The following is a 24,063-nucleotide window of genomic DNA, read 5'->3' on the forward strand; positions in this document are numbered from 1 at the left end:
TCATATAGTAACTGACTTGCCCGATCGACGCCAAATTATTCAACACAACAAATTCGTTTAAAAAATTACAAAGTTGTATCAAAATTAGTTTAAAGAATTAAATCCGATTGCGATTATTGTTGTAGTTTTGATTTGTTTTTGTTAGATTTGTGGTCTAGAGTCTAGCACTAGACTCATTTAATTAAAAGAGATATACTGATCGAAAGCCTGCCTCTCATCACCATTTGTCAGATTTTTATCAGAAACAACTAATAGCTTATACAGTTGGTATATATGTGGTACTATATGCAAGGTAATGTAGTGTGGTTACATTTTGCGAATAATTGCATTATCTTCTAAATTTTGTTAGATAAAATACGATAAACAATACATTGTTTACGGTGGAGCAAACAGCATGTTAAGTTAATTAAGTCAATTCACAGGTACTCTGCCAGATATTTGTAATTCATACTAACACGTTTAGGTGTTACGCGTGATTGAAGATGGTATTCCACTTGGTGAGTATAAAGGCTCCTCCCTCATTTGCAGAATTCGAGGAAACAGTAGGCGAGAAATAATTGCTGGAGTGAAATACAACTCTAGAGCTCGTTGGAACTACACCAAAGATGAAACTCAGTTTCCTCATTCTTGCTGTGACTGCTCTAGCATGCCTGCAGTTGTCTTTGGCAAAACGTGAGGTCTGCCATGGTAGAGGTAAAAGCTCGTCGTGTCAATGCTCTGGTAGGTTTCGAAGACGTACGAACATTTCAGCTTTAGCTACTGTCTTGTCGCGCACTTTCTGTCTTTGTTGTACTAGTCACGCTTGTAGCTCTAATGCCACCAATCACCTGATCAACACGGCACCGCTTATTCACAATTGCCGTTGTGTGCAGCTGTAGAGAAATGTGGAAATCAAATCTTTTCTGAGGACGAACCATCTCGATTTCCTGACCACCAGGTGTCTTCATGCATGAACTGCAAGTGGAAGTTGTCTGTTGCTGCCAACAAGCGAGTCAGACTTACGTTCTCACAATTTGTTCTTGGATCTGGAGACAAAGTCCACATTTATAATGGTCATTCGAAGAAATCTCCACTCATTGTTAGCTACAGAGAAGGCGACAGTCCGACAGATGTTGTATCAAATAGAAGTTCGATGACAGTAAAAGTTATTACAGATCGTTGTGGGCAGAATCCTTTGATAAACGGATTTTTTGAAGCTATTGGTATTGTAACAATGCTTGTAAAGACAAGGCTGTAATTAATTAAATATTTAATTTTTAGATTGTGGAAATCTGTTTTATATGAAAGCAGGAAGGGGAAAATCAAAGCAAATTCAGTCTCCTAACTTTCCACAAAAGTATGCGAACAAATTGGACTGCATGTGGATGTTTGTCAGTAATGGGAATTCACTACTATCAGCACGTATCAACATCGAGGTTGTTGGTACTGCAGGATCACGAGACAAACTGATCATTCAGAAATCTCTGGAAGTGTCTAGATCGGACAGCCAAGTGCATGAGTACTATGGAAAAACTAAAAGAAATAAAGCATTAACATTGAGAAACACTCCTGGATTTACAATCAAATTTGTTTCTAATCGAGGAAACCGGGGGAAAGGATTTTCACTAAATGTTGTTGCTCTTGCACAAGGTAACTCTTTTATATTATTGACTTGTATTATCGTAATAATACTAATTTTATGCAGGTCTTCATTGTCCTACCCCCAAAAGTTTAAAATATGGTTTTTTAAGTCTAATCAATTTTGGTAGAACTGCCAAATATGTTTGTTATCATGGGTATAAACTCTACGGAATCAATAAGCGATCATGCTCTAACAGTAAATGGACGCCATCAAACACTCCTACATGCAAACGTATTAGCACTATACTGCTGTTCTTTCTTTCCTTTTTTCATTTTTTCCTTTGATAGCTGTAAGTTTCTGCACTTTGCCATCGAACATGGAAGTTTCCAATAGATCTAGTAAGGTGGCAATCGGAGAAGAAGTGATTCTCTACTGTACACGAGGGTATAAGCTTTCGAATTCGCTCAAATTATTGCCAGCATTGTGCGATTGCAATGGCAAGTGGAACATAACTACTAACCCATCACCATGCGAAGGTTTCGTTAATGTCATGTTTAAGTTAAGACAGTGATCGCAATTGCCAATTAGACAAAATTTTATTGCAGACTATTTCTGTACCTCTCCACCTCCTACTCCAGGTGGTGCGACATCGTTTGAAGATGACGAGAAAAGGGTAATTTTTTCCGTCGGATCAAGAGTGAATTACACGTGTCCGGAGGGGTATGCCTTAGATGGCATTCCTTATCGCGTTTGCACTGAAGATCTCGATTGGGAGCCACATTCTACAATTCACAATTGTCGCAGTACGCCATTTTTGTTATTCTTTCTGTGCATTTCGTACTCTGGATTAATTGTGTTTAGAAAACCTTCACGTTTGCTCGGATCCTGGAGAACCGGAGAATGGAATGCGTAGAATAAAGTCGTTTGCAAATGGGCGTCTCGCAGTCTTTGGCTGTAAACCTGGGTTTACATTGTTTGGAACCGGCTTGCGTACTTGTATGGTTGATGAGCAAAACAACACGTTTTGGAACGGCAAGGAAGTTTGCTGTAAAAGTATGTATTTTATTAATCTATTTTGTACTTTGAATGAATAAAATGTACACATTTCTATAGGCGACTTCAAGTCTCCGTTGGGTTTAGCATTTCAACTGAAAGAAACGTTTACTGACCGTGTGAGGGCATGCGTTACCGACAGTTACCCTTTCGCTTTAACTGTTGAAAACTCAACTGCTTCCGCTTCAACTGTTGAAACAAATTTGCTAACCGATGCTGACAATCAACTTCCTGCGTCACCAGATTGCAGTGGCCGTACAGTGGTAGTTGGAGAAGGATGCATTGATCTAATATATATAGTAGATTGCTCAAAAAGCGTAGGCAAAGAAAACTTCCATAACAGTCTCGACTTCGTGGGTCACTCGGCAGGGCTGTTTAATATCAACAACGATACCACTAGAAATGATACTGCGAGAGTAGCTCTCATCACATTCGACGACAGAGTGCATCCCATATTTAATCTGGGAGAAAAGGCAACTCTAGTTGAAACGATTACCGCAATAAACAAGACTAAGTTCTGTGAAGGTGCAACCGCAGTAAGGAGAGTATTGAAATTCGTTAGAGAAAAAGTTATTCCAATAAGTAGACCACAATGTAAAAGAGCCATATTTCTGATTTCTGACGGAGTAAACAATTGGGCAGGAGACCCAATAATAGAAGCAGAAGAACTAAAGAAAGAGAAAGGATTAGAAATTTACACTATAGCCTTTGGAGTTGGGCAGCAAGGTAGAAGAGTTGACACGAAAGCACTGGAAACACTCGCATCCAATTCCAATTATCATTTTAAAGTGAGAAACGCATCTACCATAAGAGATGAATTGAAAAAGGGATTTACAACAAAATTTGGTAAGAATCTGTGTAATACGTGCACTATTGGTAGAACAATTTTTTACGGCGCCTGTTTTAGACTTTTGCAAAACTTGTGGTAGAGCCGTCGCTCCAAAGTGTAGAAATCAACACCATGGCGTGTGTCTTTCGGAAACAGGTGCGTGGCCTTGGGTGGTTGCCATTTACAGGATTGAACGAAGAAACCCCGTTTTTCATTGCGGAGGAGTTGTGATTAGCGAATGCATGATTTTGACCGCAGCTCACTGTCTCGTTGGTCGCAAAATTGAGGAACTCGTAGTTGTTGTCGGAGACACGCAGCGGTTTGTAAAAGAATTTAGCGAGAAAACATACACAATTAAACAAGTGCTCATACATCAGGAATATGATGCAGTCTCTTTTAATCGAGACATCGCTCTGCTAAAGTTGAATTGCAATTGCACGTGCTCTCCATACGTACGAAGAGTTGATTACCAACTGCACAGGACAATATCTACTACCGTCCGGGGACCCACTGTATAGTAGCAGGATGGGGAGCTACGGAAAGAAGAAAACTAGGCGGAATTTCGAGTCCAAAATCGACAGCCATGAAAGAACTTCATCTTCCTATTGCAGACAAAACTATTTGCATAGAAAGCACTTCAGCTCAATATAGAGAAGATGTCACAAACCATACAGTTTGCGCTGGAGACGCTAGTGGGAACAATAACCCTAGCGATTGTGATTCAGGAGAACCTCTCTTTTGTAAACGCGAAAGACAATGTGATATCGAAGAGGAGAGTTATGTTGTCGTAGGAATAGCCGGTTGGGGAGAAGGATGTGGACAGCAGGGAAAGTACGGCATATTTACACACTTGCTGAATCTGATGGATTGGGTAAAAGATGTGATGAACATGAACAAATGCCCGTTAGCACCCGACGGCGCAGAAGAAGACTTGTGCCCTAAACCTCCAATCAAACTATACTGATTATAGTACAGCGTTTAGTAAAAGACCGAGAATGGTGTTGCATGTTTTTGTGATTAGTAGACGTAGAATATTCAGTTTGATTATGCAGGTTTGTTCACTTCGTGCAACAGTTAGTGGTGCAGAGCTGTTTGTAATTGCGTCAGAAAAAATTACGTTAATGACAACATTGAAAATTTCTTAGCCCAATGTCGTAGTTTTAAGTTTATTAGTTAAAAACTAATTGTTAGATTTAGTGCTCAGACTGCAATTGTAGGGGCAGGCAGCCTAAGGTTACAATTGTATATCTGATCCGCTTGAAAACTCCGAGAATCGGTTCAACACGTCTTGTTGTCTACCTACTTCCTCTGCGGTATCGCATACGGGACATATGATTTGCAAGTACATCATATAGAATTTAGCGGTACCGTATATGGGATTTGAAATTCTTAGACAAGGGTAGACTCCAAATATTGTTCACAACAACAGCAGCTGCTTACATATTGCGACCCCAATCCTACTTGCAGCACAGACATGCCATGATGATGAGCGTATTGAATGGTTTTGTGTTACTTGAATCCTGCCTGCCTTGATCCTCATGGTTCTTTTCTGCTTCACACCAGTAATGTGGGCAGGTACTCAACTCTAGATACTTACACGTAGTGACACCTCCTGGATTCAAGGAATAGACTAGGTGATAATGTAACATCCAAAACTTGTTAGATTGCTGCGGTTTACAGCTTGCACAGGCTGTGCGTCATTTTCTACTAATGTACTCCTACTACGCAATGTGTTTGCAGAAATGTGCACAAGAGAAGCGAAGCCAAGTAGGAATCGCGTTGGCGTTTCTTATTATTATCTTGCACGAAGAGCGAATACAGCAATTTGCATACAATTAATTGGTTGAAAAGTACAAAGGAACCGGATAAAAGTACAACAAGCAGTACAAGCAGCATGCAAGCACATAACCAAACGTGCCTCTAACACCGTTATAGTAAACAGCTTTTGTCCTTCTTATACTTCAAATTTAACCTACAGGCAATTCTACTATCGTTGTATACGTCAAGTGTCCACATTAATCCAGTCAACACTGTATAAGCATAAAGAATACAATGTCGCCTTGCTGCAATTTTCAAAACTATTGCTGGACGTCTCAAGTACTAATAGTAAATGTATGGTCTCACAAAACTGGCGTCATTGATCGAGAGCCTTTCAGTAGTGACAATAGTTTCACCACACCACTGATCGAAAACTCGTCTCCTTTCAGTAGAGCTAGACAAATACAAGTTATGCTTTCGTTGACAATACCTAAAATTTAAAAAATTTTAAGTTTAATGATTCTAGACAAGTAAAAATTCTACAATAATTACAAGTAGAGTACTATGTCTGAGTAGCGAAGTTACCTATTTGGGTACCTCATGCTGGTCATTTGTTCCTCACGATGGTCGGAGGTCGACTGCGCGAGACATTTACCTCTTTTAGCACGCTCTAATGTTTGTAAAATACATAGCAGAGTAATGCATAAGATACATCATGGCTGTAGAGCGCTTCGTTTTGGTCTTGAAAATAGGTAATTTTTAGTGCTGGCGCATTAACGTTATTGTACATGTTAGGTTAGGGGAAAAATTATTTAAGCTATACATGCATTTAGAGTACGTACCAATTTTAAGAAACTAAGCCAAATATTAAAAATTTATTTAAAAATCAGTGAAAATACGAGAAATTAAAAACTAGAAAATTGATTTCATTCATCATTTAGAAATACTCTTTTGATGGTATAATTAGAAGTAAAACCGATTTTAGATTTTTATGGTATGTCCAATCGCATTTGAAAGTCAACAGTACCGCATAAGAAAGTTAAGTCAATGGTACCGCATACGGAAGTCAATACTACCGAATACGGGAGGCAACGGTACCGCCCTTCAGTGGCAATGGTAACGCATATGGAAGTCAATTGTGCGGTATATAGAAGTCAATGATACCGCATACGAAAGCCAATGGCACCGCATACGCGAGTCAATGGTGTCGCATATGGGAGTCAATAGTACAACATACGGGAGTCAATAGTACCGCATGAAAGTCCACGTACTGCATAGAGCGGTCATGGTACCGCATACAGGAGTAAGTGATATAGCATACGGAAGGCACTGTTACCGTACATGGAGTCAATGGTACCGCAATTGGAAATCAATGGTACGGCATACGAAAGCCAATGGTACCGAAAACGCGGGTCAATGGTACCGCATACAGGAGTCAATGATCCCGCTTGAGAGTCTGTGGTACAGCATAGGGCAGTCATAGTACCGCATACGGGAGTCAATGGTACCGCATAAGGGAGTCAATGGTATACCATATGTAAGTGAATAATACCGCATACAGGAATCAATGGTACCGCATACGGGAGTCAATGGTACATAATACGCGAGTCAATGGTACCGTATACGAAACACTTTCTGTGTACCTATTACAGGCATACGTGTAAACTTTTGAAATGCCAAATACGTAAAGCAATTCAAATAGTAACCACAATAACGCAAATTGATAATTACTGTTTTACAACGCCCACTTCCCAATACAAATACCGAATCACGCGCCACAGAATCGTCAATAACACTGATGTTTTTCTCTAATAATATTTTGTCCACAGAGCGTATATAAAGTTGCAACTCGTGCCTTCTATCAGAACACTGAAGTAAGTACATACACGTATCTTTTCCAACCACGTAAAAAACCTCCTTACTAGTCAATATGCTGTGGACCTGTACAGGTGCAAATCTTATATGAAGTGACGTAACGTCGCTGAACGTCTACTCAAAATTGAAGTCCAGCTGCTTGGATTGTAGTTAACATTTATGAGACCTTGTCTAAAACGCCATACTTACCATTCACGGGCCATGGCCTCATCAGGCCCCTATGCAGTGACGCAATTGTGATAACAATTGCAACTGTGTTTTATTTTGTTTCGCCAAATTTGTGGTTCACTGTTCTAAACTGAATTCGCACATATGGGCTATTCCAAGGACGCCTTACCGAGCCTCAAATTTGACAGTCAATTTATATGCACAGCGTAATGAGGTGTGGTTTGCGTCACGCAACGTGCATTCATTGCAATACACGTGCACACCGTACTACACACTTCCTGTTTACTTTCCATGGTATGTAATTGCTAGTGCAAAAAGAGCAGGAAGTGTGAAGGCTCGCAGTTGTCTCAACACCTCGCTAGAGCACAATGATGTACTGAAAAGAGGCGGAAGCATTTTACATGACAAACCGCGACTCGTAGACAGAGTACGACGGAAAAGGTTATGTGTTCGTTGTGAATTGATTTAGTCTTAGGCAAATAATTACACGCTAGCCACTAGTTTCATGCAAGCGAGGGACAGAACAAATGTGAAAGTTCCCTGTCCACAAATGCGTGTAGGTTATCTCACTGCACCGCGTCTAGGCTCACCACCAGGAAGCAACACCCACATGATGATGCAATGGCATGTTTGTTTGACTACCGTACTGTACAAGATAAGTCCAGTACACGGTTGCCGTGTTTTTAAAACGTCTAGCAGACGACAGGCGAGAGCTATCGTGTGCAAGCCTTCAGATCATCAGAGACTCGAGAGATGATGACAGTTCCCACCGTTCTTCTCATTTTGTCCGCACTAACAACAGTAGACGTCGCTTCGTCAGAGAGACTAGACTGCAATGCAAGAAGGGGATGTTCGTCGTGTCAATGCGCCGGTAAGTCTTTAATTACGCACTGAGATTTGAACTCCAGTTACTTCTCACCTGCCATACACTCTGCAAAGCAGATGTGGACTCTCTGCGTCTTAGTCACGTGATCTGCATACTCATTCAAATGCTTGCTGTTTTGTTTGTTACAGCTCTAGGAAAATGCGGAGGACAGATTTTGTCTAGAGACGAGCCCTCTCAGCTTCTTCTCCAGCAGGTGTCTCCATGCATGAACTGCAAGTGGGCGATAACTGCTTCTGGAAAGAAAAGAGTCAGACTTACTTTTTCGCATTTCGTTCTTGGACCTGGAGATAAAGTACATGTATTCAACGGCCACTCAACGAAGCTTAAACCCATTGGCACTTACATACAAGGAGACAGCCCAGCAGATGTTGTGTCATCCGGGAACGCTATGACAGTAAAGGTTGTTACAGACGGCTGTGGACCGAATCCTTTGATAAACGCGTCTGTTAGAGCCATCGGTAATGCTAGCTACATGTTAATGACAAAGTTCAATTAATTTATATCTTTTAGATTGTGGAGGTTTGATGTACTTGAAGTCTGGAAAGGCTAATTCAAAACACGTTCAATCTCCTAACTTCCCTAGAAACTACCCGAATAATTTAGACTGCTTATGGATGTTTGTTAGCAGTGCGGATTCATTGCTATCAGCAAACATCAATCTCAAATATGTTAGCACTGCAGAATCACGAGACAAGTTAATCATTCAAGACTCTTTACAAGTGTCTGGACAAGGTGACCAAGCGATGGAGTACTACGGCACAAAAGCAACAAAATACAAAACTTTGAAGGTCAGAAGCTCTCCTGGCTTTACTATTCAATTTTCTTCCGACCAAAGAAAGAGAGGGAAAGGATTTTCGCTGGATGTTGTCGCTTTGTCCAACGGTGATTTACTTGTGGCACCAATATCGTTGTTTAATGATATCCTAGTAATTTTGTTTACGCAGCTCGTGATTGCTCCGTTCCAAAGAATCCTGAAAACGGTTTAGTGGATCTAATAAATGTCGGCAGTACTGCTAAATATTCTTGCTGTGACGGCTATAAGATTTTTGGAGATGAAACGCGATCTTGCACCAACAGAGGATGGTCTCCATCAGTCAATCCGACATGCAAACGTATTGAAATTATAATCTGCTTACTGTTTCATAATCACATTTATTATTATTGATAGCTGTGAGTTTTTGCACTTTACCGACCAATATGGAAGTTTCTGATGAATCTTCTAATGTTGCTATCGGACAAGAAGTAAGTCTCCACTGCTCGAGAGGATACAAGCTTTCAAATTCGCTCAAATCTCTGCCAGCATTGTGCGACTGTAATGGCAGATGGAACGTAACTATTGACCCATCACCATGCAAAGGTAATTTTGATCTCATACGTGCAAGAACGCTTTCAATAGCAGGATTTCTAACTCAGATAACCAATGTGCTGCTCCACCTTCATCTCCTGCACAAGGTGGTATGACGCTGTACGAAGAAAACATGACAATTTTTCCAGTAGGATCGAGAGTGAATTACAGCTGTCCAGAGGGGTTTGGCTTAGATGGCATTCCGTATCGCGTTTGTACCGAAGATCTCGTTTGGAAACCGGATACTGAAGTTCACACGTGCATAAGTACAAATCTTTACTTTAATTTTTTTGTTATTTTAGTGTTATTTATGTTTAGAAAACGGGGCTGCATGTTCGGATCCCGGTACACCGGAAAATGGAGTTCGAAGGACACTTTCATTTGCGGGAGGACGCCTTGCTTCTTTTGGTTGTAAGCCTGGCTACAAATACTACGGAACTATTTTGCGTACTTGCACTGTTGACGATTCTGGCAACACATATTGGGATGGTAAAGAAGGTTATTGTCGAAGTAAGTATTGTGATTGTGTGTTTGGTTGGCTTATGTTCAAATGCAATATATTGTGACGGCATTAGGTGAATTCAAGTCTATTCAAGGCTTGGGAATTCAACTGAAAGAAACATTTATCGACAAGCTCACGACATGCGTTATTCCTGTCAACCGCACCAATTCTACTACAGCAACGCGCGTTAACCCAACGACTGTTACACCAAATCCTTTTTCAAATCCCCCGATCAATTCGGGCAACAACTCAATTAGGACAGCAGGCTGCAGGGGCCGTTCGGTAGTCGTTGGAGAAGGCTGTGTTGATCTAATATACATTGCTGATTGCTCAGGGAGTGTGGGAGCAGTAAACTTTAACTTAAGTCTAGACTTTGTTGGTCGCTCGGCGTCACTTTTTAACATTACAGGAGGAGAAGCTCGTGTGACTCTCATCACTTATGACGACAACGTGCACCTACAAATACCCCTCAACAAAAACTTGACTCTTAACGAAACGTTGGAGAGAATAAACAAGACCAAGTTCTGTGGAGGTGCTACTGCAACGAGGAAGGTGTTGAAATTTGTTAGAGAAGAAGTGATGCCACTCAGTAGAAATAACTGCAAACGAGCGATGTTTCTGTTTTCTGACGGACTAAACAACTGGGCTGGGAACCCACTAGAAGAAGCTCGAGTTCTGAAACAAGAAAAAGGTGTCGACATTTACACTATAGCTTTTGGAGTTAACAAAGAAATCCGAGTTGACAAACCTGCATTGGAGAAACTGGCATCGAAACCAGAATATTATTTTGCAGTAAGAAATGCTAGTGCAATAAAGTCAGCATTGAATAGCGCTTTCAATTTATCGATTGGTAAGAAAAGTGTTGTGTGTGTGTGTGTGTGTGTGTGTGTGTGTGTGTGTGTGTGTGTGTGTGTGTGTGTGTGTGGTGTGTGGTGCAATAGCTCAGTTGGTTAGAGAGTGCATTTGGAGAATGAAAACATCCAGGACCTTGCAGGATTGCAGGTTTAAGTCACAGTGATGGCGAGATATGGCATGATTTCCTTATGCAAGAAACTTACACACAATTGCTTCTCTCGACTCAGGAGTATAAATGAGTACCTGGTCATTGCCTGGGGTGGACATGACCGCTGGCTTGGCAGTAACATCATGCAGCAGACGGTTACGTGTGGGCCTTGGTGTCCAGTCCCAAAAGCTGCGCCATAGTTAGTGCCCCTAAACGACTCTGGCCAAGCTCCAGGTAGATTGTAGCGCTAGCCCTAAACCTCCACGTAGCGCATGGAGGCCCTGTCTCTAGAGGCAGGGGAGCTATCTCCGCAACTAACTTTAAGGTTGACGTCATTCAGGAATGACGTAGAGGGCTTGACATTTGTCCATTGTCCATTCGTGTGTGTCTGTGTGTGTGTGTGTCTGTGTGTGTGTGTGTGTGTGTGTGTGTGTGTGTGTGTGTGTGCGTGTGTGTGTGTGTGTGTGCGTGTGTGTGTGTGTGTGTGTGTGTGTGTGTGTGTGTGTGTGTGTGTGTGTGCGCGCGTGCATGTGTGTGTATGTGTGTGTGTGTGTGTGTGTGTGTGTGTGTGTGTGTGCGTGTGTGTGTGTGTGTGCGTGTGTGTGTGTGTGTGTGTGAGAGAGAGAGAGAGAGAGCGTGTCTTTATGTGTGCGTGTGTATGTCAGTGTGTCTGTGTCTGTGTCTGTGTCTGTGTGTGTGTGTCTGTGTGTGTGTGTCTGTGTGTGTCTGTGTGTGTTTGTGTTTGTGTTTGTGTGTGTGTCTGTGTGTGTGGGGTGGGGTTGGTGAGGTGAGTATGCGCGTGAGTGTGGGTGTGCATACGTGTGTTTGCTGCAAATCTGCGTAAATGCATGTAATTCTGTGCGTGAAACATTTCTGTATGCATACTTTACACTGCGCTTTGTTGTTTAGCCTACTGTCATGATTGTGGCCTAACTGCTGCTCCAACCTGTAAACACAAAGAAAATGGAGTGTGTTTTTCAGAAAAAGGTGCTTGGCCTTGGGTGGCAGCAATTTACAAGAAAACTTCAAACAACCAATTTTTCCACTGCGGAGGCGCTCTAATTAGCGATTGTTTTATTCTGACCGCTGCTCATTGCGTTAGTGACCTTAAGCCTGACAATCTGACGGTCGTTCTCGGCGACACGGAGCGTTATGTTAAAGAATACAGCGAGAAAACATTTGCTGTTGATAAAATCCACATCCATAATAGCTATAAACACAACAGTGGGAGTTTAAACTATGACATCGCTCTGCTACAATTGAAATGCAATGTGTCTTGTTCTCCATACGTTCGAAAAGTCTGTTTGCCCACCAAAGCGGACTTTGGCTATTACCGCGCAGGAACGAGCTGCATTGTAGCAGGATGGGGAGCTACTGAAAAGAGAGAACTAGGCGCAAAACGTACTCATAAAACTACCAGCTTGAAAGAATTGCATCTTCCGATTGCAGACAAAGCCGCTTGTCTAGACAGTACATCGGATTATCTCAAGCATGACATTACAAACTACACTGTTTGTGCAGGAGACGGCACCGGTAATAATGATGCTTGCGATGGTGATTCTGGAGGACCTCTGTTTTGCAAGCGCGAGAATGATAAAGAAATCGGTCCCGACAGCTATGTCATTGTGGGAATAGTCAGCTGGGGAGAAGGATGCGGACAGGTTGGAAAATACGGGGTATTTACACACTTGCTCAACTTGATGGATTGGGTTCGGACCGTGTTGGACATAAACAAATGCAAGCAATCGTTCAACGAAGAAGAGAAAGAACAGTGTCTTAACCCTGTAGTTAGCTTGGTTTGATGCTAGCATGTAATTACGGTTTTTGCTAAAGACTGACGTAGCTAGTTACTCTAGATACTTAACTCGGTTTCTGCTGAAAATGGCACGTTTAGTAGATTACTTCGTGACGGTGTTACTGTATGTAGAAATGTCAATTGGTATGAGAATAAACTTACTGTTGTTGATTTCGGATGGATCCTACCTTAGATATAATTAGATACATGACCCCTCCTTCGTACGGGCAGAGAACTGTAGTGTTATGACGAAAGACTCAGTTTGAGCATGTGTAGACACGTCATGTGCAATTTATTTGGTATAAATCGACACACTTCCTGTGTGGATTCAGTTCAAATGACTGGTGTGGGCGTGTGTTCGAATAAACTGGAATGTGCAAATTAGTTAATAAATATCCGTTGAAGACAAATGAAACCTTAACTGAGTGTCCCATTTCGAGAAATTTGCAGCGACTTTCTGTTCAGAGATATATATCTGAGAAATAGAAACTTGAAAGTCACGTGCAGTTTCTTACTTAGCCAAAGGATACATGCAGTAGCTTGACATGCAGGCATGCATGATTTAGCGCACTGTTTGCTCTCTGTTTGTAATGTGTTCACACTTCCAGTGTAAGGCGCGGTGCAGGAAAAATGTAGGTTGGATTCTGTGCAAACGCAGTCACACGTCTCGTCGGTGAGTCTTCTCGGAGCCATTTCAACAGTCCCATTGGATGTTATCACTTCGAACACGTTGCTGCCGTATCGAATGTGGCAGGTATTTGGCGAGCGTACTCGGAAAGACCAAAGGTAGGCGTATTTCTAAATACCAAGATATTCTACACAAAAATATCTTGTCGTTTTTGACGTCGCCGATAATAAACGACACGATCCAAGCATACCGTCTGAGGTCAGCCTAATTTGGTAGAGGTCCGGTGAGCCGTTGTAGATTAGTTCGATTGAGAGTGAAGGCGAGTCCTCCTGGAATATTATAAAATATACTCAGCACGATTCCAATCTATACGCACTGACCATTACTAAGTGGACTTCTACGTTATTGCTCTGGACGTAGTTTGATGTTATCCAATGCGTGCGAGTAGAGGCGGGTCCTCTTGGGATATTGTAGAATATACTCAGCACGTTTCCAACCTACCCAGGCACTGAAAAATATTTCTTTTCGGAACAATTATCTTTTTGCTCTAGATGTAGTTTGATGTTTAATTAAAATAAACAAATCAACTACAGCTTGCTCAGATAACGCAGTCTGATGGGACTGCTGAATAGTTATAGCATTGTGACGTAACAATGGCATGTGAATAAACAATGGATATTGAAAGTGAGCATCGCACTCTTAGTTATGAGAAAGCAAAGCTACCCTAGGAGATTGAGTTCATGTAATGGAACTTCCTTCAAATTGAGTCTATCAGGAACATTCATTTTCCTTCTTGAACGATGAACAGCATTATATCGTTCTACAATGCACCCCCAAAAGTGGACCCGACTGAAAAAGCTGGAAGACGACACCACCCTGACCATGTTCTTACCCATGCCGAGTTATGCCTGTACCCCAAATTTTAGCCTCGTGGGTGATCCGGTCTAGCCGGCTATCAAACTTATACATACATACATATATATATATATATATATATATATATATATATAGCTCAAATTGTCTGTCTGTGTGTGTGTGTGTGTGTGTGTGTGTGTGTGTGTGTGTGTATGTATGTTTGCGTTTGGCGGCCACGTCTTTTGTCCGTTCGCAACCGAAATCGGCACGCACACTCGGCACGCACAGAGGAAGGTTTGCGTAAGAAATAAAAAAATAATGCACCGGGTCCCCTCTCGAGGGATCGATCCCCGCGTAAAATTTCTCGACACATTCCGGTTCATTCCAACACACGCCCGCACCAGTCCCGTGTAGACCCTATGCATCGCCGTCCTTCGCAAAGCTTCGAGCGATCGAATATCTCTTGCCGACGAAACTTACTCTTCTATCGCTTGCGTTTCTCTCCAAATTCTGATCGCATTTGCACCGAATCCAACCTACACGTTTTCTGCAGCAAGCGCTACACGGGGAGTGTGTCGATTTCTATCGAAACAAGCGCGAAGAACAAGATTCGAATTCATTCAGAATATCCGGGACCTCGCAACAAAGATGCACGTGACGTGTCCACAGACCTATCTTTACACTACAGTATCTTGCCCGTACGAAGGACGGGCCATGTGTACTAGTAATATATAAAGCTCAAGTTGTCTGTCTGTGTGTGTGTGTGTGTGTGTGTGTGTGTGTGTGTGTGTGTGTGTGTGTGTGTGTGTGTGTGTGTGTTCGCGTTTGGGGGCCACGTCTTTTGTCCGTTTGCAATCGAAATCGGCACGCACACTCGGCACGCACAGAGGATGGTTTGCGTAAAAAATTTAAAAAAATTACGCACCGGGTCCCCTTTCGAGGGATCGACCCCCGCGTAAAATTTCTCGATGACGCAAACGCTACGCATTCCGGTTCATTCGAACACACGCCCACACCAGTCCTGTGTAGACCGTATGCATCGTCGTCCTTCGCAAAGCTTCGAACGATCGAATATCTCTTGCCGACGAAACTTACCCTTCTAGCGCTTTCGTTTCTCTCCAAATTTTGATTGCATTTGCACCGAATCCAACCTACACGTTTTCTGCAGCAAGCGCTACACGGGGAGTGTGTCGATTTCTATCGAAACAAGCGCGAAGAGCAAGATTCGAATATATTCAGCATATCCGGGACCTCGCACCAAAGATTGCACGTGACGTGTCCACAGTCCTATCTTTACACTGCAGTATCTTGCCCGTACGAAGGACGGGCCATGGATCCTAATATATATATATATATATATATATATATATATATACACAAACACCGTCAATTTTATATGGTAGTATAGATTTATGCACTACTAGTAATACAAACTTCCAGCAGTACAATTATTTACATTAAAATTTTGTAAACATTCGAAAGATTTTACCAAAGAAACCCTCATTTGTCAGCACAAAGAGTGTAACAATCTTGGGCTTTATTGCATACATTTATTATTCGTAGATTTAAAGCAAGCAGTTCTCGTATTTCAAGTTATAATGCAACGTTCTATCCAAAAAACAAATAGTCTAAATGATCTATACGTATAACTAATATCTTAACAATAAAAATTTCCTGGTTTGAGTATCGTATGCCGGATCTTTGTAACCACAGTAATCGGAGGCAAGTGGTACCGTATCCGGGAAATAATCGACAGTCCACTGTATAGTCGCTCTTACATCAGTTAGCTTAAAGATACCATCTGGTCAAGCTTATCACACTTTTGACTTTCTACTTTCCCTGTGTTCAGCAGTGACATGACATGAATTAAGCTATTGATAGAGTAACTGAGGTGCCCGGTCGACGCCAAACTATTCAACTCAGCTAATTTAGTTTACAAAATTACAAAATTAGTATCAAACTTAGATTGAAAAAGTAACTCTGTTTGCAATTACTATTGTTTAATTTTGCTTTGGTTTTGTTAGATGTTTGTTTTATAGTCTAGTTATACACTGATGTACAAATAATATACTAAAAGTCTGCCTCTCCTTACTACCTTTTCAGAGCTTTATCAGAAAGAACTAACAACAGGTGGGATATAATTATGTAGTACTATATGCAAGATAATGTAGTCTGGTTGCAGTTCCCGGATAACTGCATTATCTTCCAATGTTTGTTAGTATATATAGTTAGTTAGTTGGCAGTTAGTATAACAGTATGATAAGTAAAGCCAGTTTACAGGTGAGCTTCCGAATGTTTGTAATTCATACTGACACGTTTACGTGTTACGCGTGATTGAGGACGGTTCCCCCTTGGTGAGGTCAATAGCACTAATCACTAATTAACTCATCAGTAGATACACCAAGACCCCTCCCTCATTTGCAGAATTCGAGAAGACAATAGCTAAGCGACAAATATCCGTTGCAGTCAGATACAACTCTACGGATCGTTGGTACTTCACCAAAGAGATGAAACTCAGTTTCCTCATTCTCGGAGTGACTGCTCTAGCATGCCTGCAGTTTTCTTTGGCAACGAGTGCTGTCTGCAATGGTAGAAGCAAATACTCGTCGTGTCAATGCTCTGGTAGGTTTCTACGGAGAAAAGACGCACTTAGTTAAAAATTGAGCTTAGTTACTGTCTTGTCGTCCAGTACCTTTTCTTTGTTTTACTATTCACGCTTGATGCACTAACGCCACAAATCATCTGATCAACACGGTAACGCTCCCTCACAATTGTCGTTGTGTACAGCTCTAAAAAAATGCGGAAAACAAATCTTTTCGGAGGACGAGCCATCTCGATTTCCTGACAAGCAGGTGTCTACATGCATGAACTGCAAGTGGGTGTTATCTGTTGTTGGCAACAAGCGAGTCAGACTTACGTTCTCACAATTTGTTCTTGGGTCTGGAGACAAAGTCCACATTCATAATGGTAATTCGAAGAAGTCTCCACTCATTGTTAGCTACAGAGAAGGGGACAGTTCGACAGATGTTGTGTCATCCGGGAGTTCGATGACGGTAAACGTTATTACAAAACGTTGTGGGCAGAATCCTTTGATAAACGCATCTTTTAAAGCTATTGGTAATTTTAACAATGCTGGTAATAACAGGGCTGTAATTAATTAAATATTTTAATTTTAGATTGTGGAAATCTGTTTTATATGAAACAAGGAAGGGGTAAATCAGAGCAGATTCAGTCTCCTAACTTTCCACAAAAGTATCCAAACAAATTGGATTGCATATGGCTGTTCGTCAGCAGTGGGAATTCACTACTATCAGCACGTGTCAATATCGAGGTTATCGGTACTGCAGGATCAGGAGACAAATTGATCATTCAGAAATCTCTAGAAGTGTCAAGATCGGATAGCCACGTGCATGAGTACTATGGAAAAACTAAAAGAAACAAAGCATTAACATTTAGAAACACACCTGGATTTGCTGTAAAATTTATTTCTGATCGAGGGAACAGGGGGAAAGGATTTTCACTGAATGTTATTGCTCTTGAACAAGGTAACATTTTTAAATTATTGATTATCATTATCGTAGTAATACTAGTTTTGTGCAGGTCTTCATTGTCCTATCCCAAAAAGTCTAAAAAATGGCTTTGTGAGTCTAATAAATTTTGGTAGGACTGCCAAATATGATTGTTGTGATGAGTATACACTCTATGGAAGTAATACGCGATCTTGCTCTAACCGTAGATGGACGCCATCAAACACTCCTGAATGCAAATGTATTGGAAATATACCGTTGTTCTCTCTTCACTTCTTTCATTGATTTCTTTGATAGCTGTGAGCTTCTGCACTCTTCCGTCGAATATGGAAGTTTCCAATGGATCTATTAATGTGGCAATCGGAGAAGAAGTGAGTCTCTACTGTACACGAGGATATAAGCTTTCAAATTCGCTCAAATTATTGCCAGCATTGTGCGATTGCAATGGCAAGTGGAACATAACTACTAACCCATCGCCATGTCAAGGTGTTATTAATGTCATGTTTAAAAATATGTTCAAATTGCCAATTAGATATAATTTTATTGCAGAATATTTCTGTACCTCTCCACCTTCGCCTCCTACTCCAGGAGGTGTAACATCGTTTGAAGATGACGAGAACAGAGCTACGTTTCCCGTCGGATCAAGAGTGAATTACACGTGTCCGGACGGGTATGGTTTAGATGGCATTCCTTATCGCGTTTGCACAAAAGATCTCGATTGGGAGCCACATTCTACAATTCACAATTGTCACAGTACGCCTAATTTTGTAATAATTTGTGTGCATTTTTTACTCTTGCTTAATTGCGTTTAGAAAACCTTCAAGTTTGTCCGGATCCTGGAGAACCGGAGAATGGAATACGTAGAATAAAGTCGTTCGCGGAAGGGCGTCTCGCTTCCTTTGGCTGTAAACCTGGGTTTACATATCATGGAACCGACTTGCGTACTTGTATGGTTGATGAGCAAAAGAAAACGTTTTGGGATGGCAAGGAAGGTTACTGCAAAAGTAAGGTATTTTACTAATTTAGTTTGTACAAATAATGTAAATTTTTTGTAGGCGACTTCAACTCTCCGTTGGGTTTAGCATTTCAACTGAAAGAAACGTTTACTGACCGTGTGGGGGCATGCGTTATCGACAATTATTCTTCCGCTTCAACTGTTAAAACCCCAAATGCTTCTGCTTCAACTGTTGCTTGCGCTTTAACTGTTGAAACAGATTTGCCCACCGAGGCTGACAATAGACTTCCTGCGTCACCAGATTGCAGAGGCCGTACAGTGGTTGTTGGAGAAAGATGCATTGAACTAATATACATTGTAGATTGCTCAAAGAGCGTAGGGAAGGAAAACTTCAATAATAGTCTGGATTTCGTGGGTCGCTCTGCAGCGCTGTTTAATATCAACAACGATACTACTAGCAATGATACTGCGAGAGTAGCTCTCATCACTTATGACGACAAAGTGCATGCCATATTTAATCTTGGAGAAAAGGCAACTCTAGTTGAAACGATAAACGCAATTAAAAAGACTAAGTTTTGTGGAGGTGCAACCGCAGTAAGGAAAGTATTGAAATTCGTTAGAGAAAAAGTAATTCCATTAAGTAGACAACAATGTAAAAGAGCCATATTTCTGTTTTCTGATGGTGTAAACAATTGGGCAGGAGACCCAATAAAGGAAGCGAAAGAACTGAAGAAAGAGAAAGGCATAGAAATTTACACTATAGCCTTTGGAGTCGGGGAAGGCAAAAGAGTTAACTCGAAAGCATTGGAAACGCTCGCATCTAATCCCAATTATCATTTTAAAGTCGAAGACGCATCTGCCATAAGAGATGCATTAAAAAAAGCATTTACAACTAAAGTTGGTAAGATTTCGTGTGATACGCACACTATTTGGTAGAACTATTTTTCACTGCGCCTGTTTAGATTTTTGCAAAACTTGTGGTAGAACTGTCGCTCCAGAATGTAAAAACAAACACAATGGCGTGTGCTATTCGGAACCAGGTGCTTGGCCTTGGATGGTTGCCATCTACAGGCTTGAACGAGGCAATCCCGTATTTCACTGTGGAGGCGTCGTGATTAGCGAATGTATGATTTTGACTGCAGCTCACTGCTTCTTTGGTCGCAAAATTTAAGGAATTCTTAGTTGTCGTCGGAGACACAGAGCGGTTTGTAAAAGAATTTAGCGAGAAAACTTACATTATTAAACAAGTTTTCATACATCAGAAATATGATCCAGCCTCTTATAATCGAGACATCGCTTTGCTAATGTTGCATTGCAATATCACCTGCTCTCCATACGTACGAAAAGTTTGTTTGCCAACTCTACAGGACAATATCTACTACCGTCCGGGGACCCAGTGTATAGTAATAGGATGGGGAGCCACAAAAAGAAGAGAACTAGGCGGAAATTCAAGTGCAAAATCGACAGCCATGAAAGAACTTCATCTTCCCATTGCAGACAAAACTATTTGCATAAACAGCACTTCGCCTCAATTTAAAAAAGATGTCACAAATTATACAGTTTGCGCTGGAGACGGTACTGGCCACAATGACGCTTGCGATGGTGATTCAGGAGGTCCTCTCTTTTGTAAATGCTACAATGAAAAGGAGATCGACGATAACTGTTACGTTCTCGTAGGAATAGTCAGTTGGGGAGAAGGATGTGGACAGCCCGGAAAGTACGGTATATTTACACATGTGCTGAATCTGATGGATTGGATCAAAAATGTGACGGACATAAACAAATGTCTATTGGCACCCGAAGGCGAAGAAGAAAAAGACCTGTGCCCAGAACCTACAAAGAAACTTTACTAAGGCTAGTGCATCGTTTGCTAAAAAACTGACAGTGGCGTTGGACGCTTTGCTATTAGGTTAGAGTCGACGTAGAACGTGTCTACTGTTTGGTTATGCAGGATTATTTCTTTGTGCAGCGGATAGTGGTTCTTGAAATAGCGATAGAAATGTTGCTCTGACGCAAAGTAGTTTGAAACCAGCAGCTGTACAACAAACTTGACAAAGACGTTTAGCAATAACAGTGGTTCAGATTTACAATCTACATGTTAATTGACGGTTACTATGTGTTTTCAAGCTTAGCAAAATTTCCTTACAAACAAAATACTGTTTCCCTCTATCTAATGCAACATTGTACAGTTGAAAAATTATATAAACAATTATCTAATCAAAGGAGAACCATCGACTTAATCTACCACACGTGTAAGCCTTAAAAGCTGAGCCATGCCTAATTTAAGTTTGAAGCATTTAGCCTTGTAAATTCCAAAATATAATGGCAGCAAATTGTAACAATTTCTAAGGCTTGGTTGTAAAGAAATCAAAACAACTTCTAATATAAATGTAAATAGATAGTCGTTGCTAGGTGTTTTGAACGTAGAAACGGTGAGATATAGCAAGACCGAAACGTACTCACAGTTACAACAATATGTAATGTTGATAATTCTAGACACTTGCGAATACTAGAATAATTATATGTGATGTAAATAGTTTGAGTAACAAGGTTACCTGTTTGTGTATCTCATGTAGGTCCTTTGTTACACCAATATCGAATACTGTAAAAACAGCAATAAGGCCAAACAGAGATATTAAGTATTATGTGTCAAATTATCGTGAGCTAATTGGTTGTAATATTTACCCAAATGCGTATAAATTTTTCTGTCTTGAATGGAACTTACCGCCTAAGCTCGTGTAGGCGTTATTTTTCTCTGGACACGTGTAATGACAATCTATGTCCGTTTCCCCGTCTTGCTCTACACACTACCAAAACCAGAGAGCTCGCCCCACCATTCTACAATGACCAGAGCCTCGATGTACCGAAGACCCATTTATGAAACCTGGTTAAAATAAAAAATACATTTAAAGTTTGATATTTGCGTGTACCTGTCGACTGAGCACGCATTTCACCCAACACGACAACCCGCCCATTATCCCAACACGATGACCATCGGAATGTTCGAGAACATGCCTTCTACAGATATCAACAAGGTGGCCGAGCTGCATATGTGTGGTGATTGCTCTCATTCGTTCACCACGTTTCAGATCTTCAACATATAACTAAATTCTAAATAATAAAATTGTCCTGGTTTGAATATCATATGCGGGATCTTTGTTGGCCCTTGCAAAAGAAAGCAAGTGGTACCGTATCCAGGATATACAGTCTACTATAAGGTTGCTCTCTAAAATCAATTAACTTAAAGATACAATCTTGTCAAACTTATTACACTTTTGGCTTTTGATTTTTCTCAGTGCCTTCACATGGATCAATTTATTGATAGAGTAACTGACGTTCCCGGTCGACGCCAAATTATTCAACTAAACTAAATTAGCTTACAAAAGTATACGTCATTATCAAATTAGTTTAAAGAAGGAACTCTGATTGCGATCATTGCTGTATTTTTCTTTGGTTTCGCTAAATTATTCGTTTATAGTCTAGTTCTACATTGATTTAAATTAAAGAGATAAACTGATCTAAAGGCTGCCTCTTCTAACTATCTGTTCAGAGTTTCATCATAAACAACCAATTTCTTATACAGGCGGTATATATGTGGTACTACATGCAAGGTAATGTAGTGTGTTTGCAGTTCTCGGATAATTGCATTATCTTCTGATGTCTGTTAGATAAAATACGATAGACAATGTAGACGACCTCGGATTCTATTAAACTTTCGTTGTTTACGGTGGAGCAAACAGTATGCTAAGTGAAGTCAATTCACAGATACTCTGTCAGATATTTGTAATTCATACTAACACGGTTTGGGTGTTACGCGTGATTGAAGATGGCTTCCAACTTGGTGAGGTCATTTGCACTAATAATTTACGCATCGGTCGATCCATCAAAGCCTCTCCCTCGATTCAAAAATTTGAGGAGACAATTGGCGACAAAAGTTCGCTGGAGTGAAATACAACTCTACAGTTCATTTGAACTCCACCAACCATGAAACTCAGTTTTCTCATTCTTGGTGTGGCTGCTCTATCATGCCTTCAGATTTCCTTTGCAAAAACTGTGGGCCGCAATGGTAGAAGCAAATGCTCGTCGTGTCAATGCTCTGGCATGTTTCGAAGACGTACTAACATTTGAGCTTTAGCTACTGTCTTGTCGTGCACTTTCTGTCTTTGTTGTGCTAGTCACGCCTGTAACACTAATGTCACCAATCACTTGATCAACACGGCACCGCTTTTTCACAATTGCCGTTGTGTGCAGCTGTAGAGAAATGTGGAAATCAAATCTTTTGTGAGAACGAGCCATCTCAATTTCCTGACCACCAGGTGTCTTCATGCATGAACTGCAAATGGGTGTTGTCTGTTGCTGCCAACAAGCGAGTCAGACTTACGCTCTCACAATTTTTTTGGATCTGGAGACAAAGTCTACATTTATAATGGTCATTGCAAGAAGTCTCCACTCATTGTTAGCTACAGAAAAGGCGACAGTCCGACAGATGTTGTATCAGCTAGGAGTTCGATGGCGGTAAACGTTATTACAGATTGTTGTAGGCAGAAACCATTGATAAATCCATCTTTTGAAGCTATTGGTAATTTTAACAATGCTTGTAATGACAAGGCTGTACTTAATTAAAAAATTTTAAATTTAGATTGTGGAAATCTGTTTTATATGAAAGCAGGAAGGGAAAAATCAAAGCAAATTCAGTCTTCTAACTCTCCACAAAAGTATCCGAACAAATTGGCCTGCATATGGATGTTCGTCCGTAGTGGGAATTTTCTACTATCAGTACGTGTCAACATCGAGGTTGTCGGTACTACGAGACAAACTGATCATTCAGAAATCTCTGGAAATGTCTAGATCTGACAGCCAAGTGCATAAGTACTATGGAAAAACTAAAAGAAAGAAAGCACTAACGTTTAGAAACACACCTCGATTTACAATCAAATTTTTTTCTGCTTGAGGAAACCGGGGAAAAGGATTTTCGCTAAATGTTGTTGCTCTTGCACAAGGAAATTCTTTTTTATTATTGACTTGTATTATTCTAATAAGACTACTTTTATGCAGGTCTTCATGGTCCTACCCTCAAAGTATTAAAAATGGTTTTGTGAGTTCAACAAATTTTGATATAACTGCCAAATATGATTGTTGTGATGGATATAAACTCTACGGAAGTAATAAGCGATCTTGCTCTAACAGTAAATGGACGCCTTCAAACACTCCCACATGCAAATGTATTAGCTATATACTGCTGTTCTCTCTTTCCTTTTTCATTTTTTCCTTTGATAGCTGTGAGTTTCTGCACTTTGCCGTCGAACATGGAAGTTTCCAATAG

At 40.8% G+C, this 24,063-nt stretch overlaps 4 protein-coding genes across 4 annotated transcripts; all 4 read left to right on the forward strand.

Annotated features, from left to right (window-relative positions):
* The first annotated feature begins 556 nt into the window (after positions 1-556).
* Positions 557-3,976, forward strand: LOC134198298 (uncharacterized). The gene is made up of 9 exons (XM_062667663.1): positions 557-720; positions 873-1,202; positions 1,261-1,629; positions 1,685-1,852; positions 1,909-2,097; positions 2,167-2,364; positions 2,423-2,614; positions 2,675-3,460; positions 3,522-3,976. The coding sequence occupies exons 1-9, from the start codon at positions 606-608 to the stop codon at positions 3,959-3,961; spliced, it is 2,787 nt and encodes a 928-aa protein (XP_062523647.1). The 5' UTR covers positions 557-605; the 3' UTR covers positions 3,962-3,976.
* Positions 3,977-4,026: 50 nt separating this feature from the next.
* LOC134198299 (anionic trypsin-like) lies at positions 4,027-4,407 on the forward strand. Its single transcript, XM_062667664.1, has one exon. It carries the CDS (start codon positions 4,027-4,029, stop codon positions 4,405-4,407), a length of 381 nt encoding a protein of 126 aa, XP_062523648.1.
* Positions 4,408-7,585: 3,178 nt separating this feature from the next.
* On the forward strand, positions 7,586-11,331 carry LOC134176522 (uncharacterized). The gene is made up of 9 exons (XM_062643189.1): positions 7,586-8,115; positions 8,259-8,588; positions 8,641-9,012; positions 9,075-9,242; positions 9,299-9,487; positions 9,544-9,741; positions 9,794-9,985; positions 10,051-10,827; positions 11,321-11,331. Exons 1-9 carry the CDS (start codon positions 7,998-8,000, stop codon positions 11,329-11,331), a joined length of 2,355 nt encoding a protein of 784 aa, XP_062499173.1. The 5' UTR covers positions 7,586-7,997.
* Positions 11,332-11,846: 515 nt separating this feature from the next.
* Positions 11,847-12,949, forward strand: LOC134176523 (coagulation factor X-like; the record flags this gene model as incomplete). Its single annotated transcript, XM_062643190.1, has 1 exon — positions 11,847-12,949. A coding segment is annotated over one exon (936 nt), but the record flags the coding sequence as incomplete, so codon positions are not given.
* Positions 12,950-24,063: the final 11,114 nt, after the last annotated feature.

This window comes from Corticium candelabrum, chromosome 2 (assembly GCF_963422355.1).
Source record: "Corticium candelabrum chromosome 2, ooCorCand1.1, whole genome shotgun sequence".
NCBI lineage: Eukaryota > Metazoa > Porifera > Homoscleromorpha > Homosclerophorida > Plakinidae > Corticium > Corticium candelabrum.

Bases quoted from the DNA above. Each gene is read 5' to 3' on its own strand.
- LOC134176522 (XM_062643189.1), top strand. From the start codon at position 7,998: ATGATGACAGTTCCCACCGTTCTTCTCATTTTGTCCGCACTAACAACA. The intron at 8,589-8,640 runs GTAATGCTAGCT...TATATCTTTTAG, and splicing joins CGCGTCTGTTAGAGCCATCG to ATTGTGGAGGTTTGATGTAC. The intron at 9,013-9,074 runs GTGATTTACTTG...TTGTTTACGCAG, and splicing joins TGTTGTCGCTTTGTCCAACG to CTCGTGATTGCTCCGTTCCA.
- LOC134198298 (XM_062667663.1), top strand. From the start codon at position 606: ATGAAACTCAGTTTCCTCATTCTTGCTGTGACTGCTCTAGCATGCCTG. The intron at 2,098-2,166 runs GTTTCGTTAATG...ATTTTATTGCAG, and splicing joins TAACCCATCACCATGCGAAG to ACTATTTCTGTACCTCTCCA. The intron at 2,365-2,422 runs GTACGCCATTTT...AATTGTGTTTAG, and splicing joins TACAATTCACAATTGTCGCA to AAAACCTTCACGTTTGCTCG.
- LOC134198299 (XM_062667664.1), top strand. From the start codon at position 4,027: ATGAAAGAACTTCATCTTCCTATTGCAGACAAAACTATTTGCATAGAA.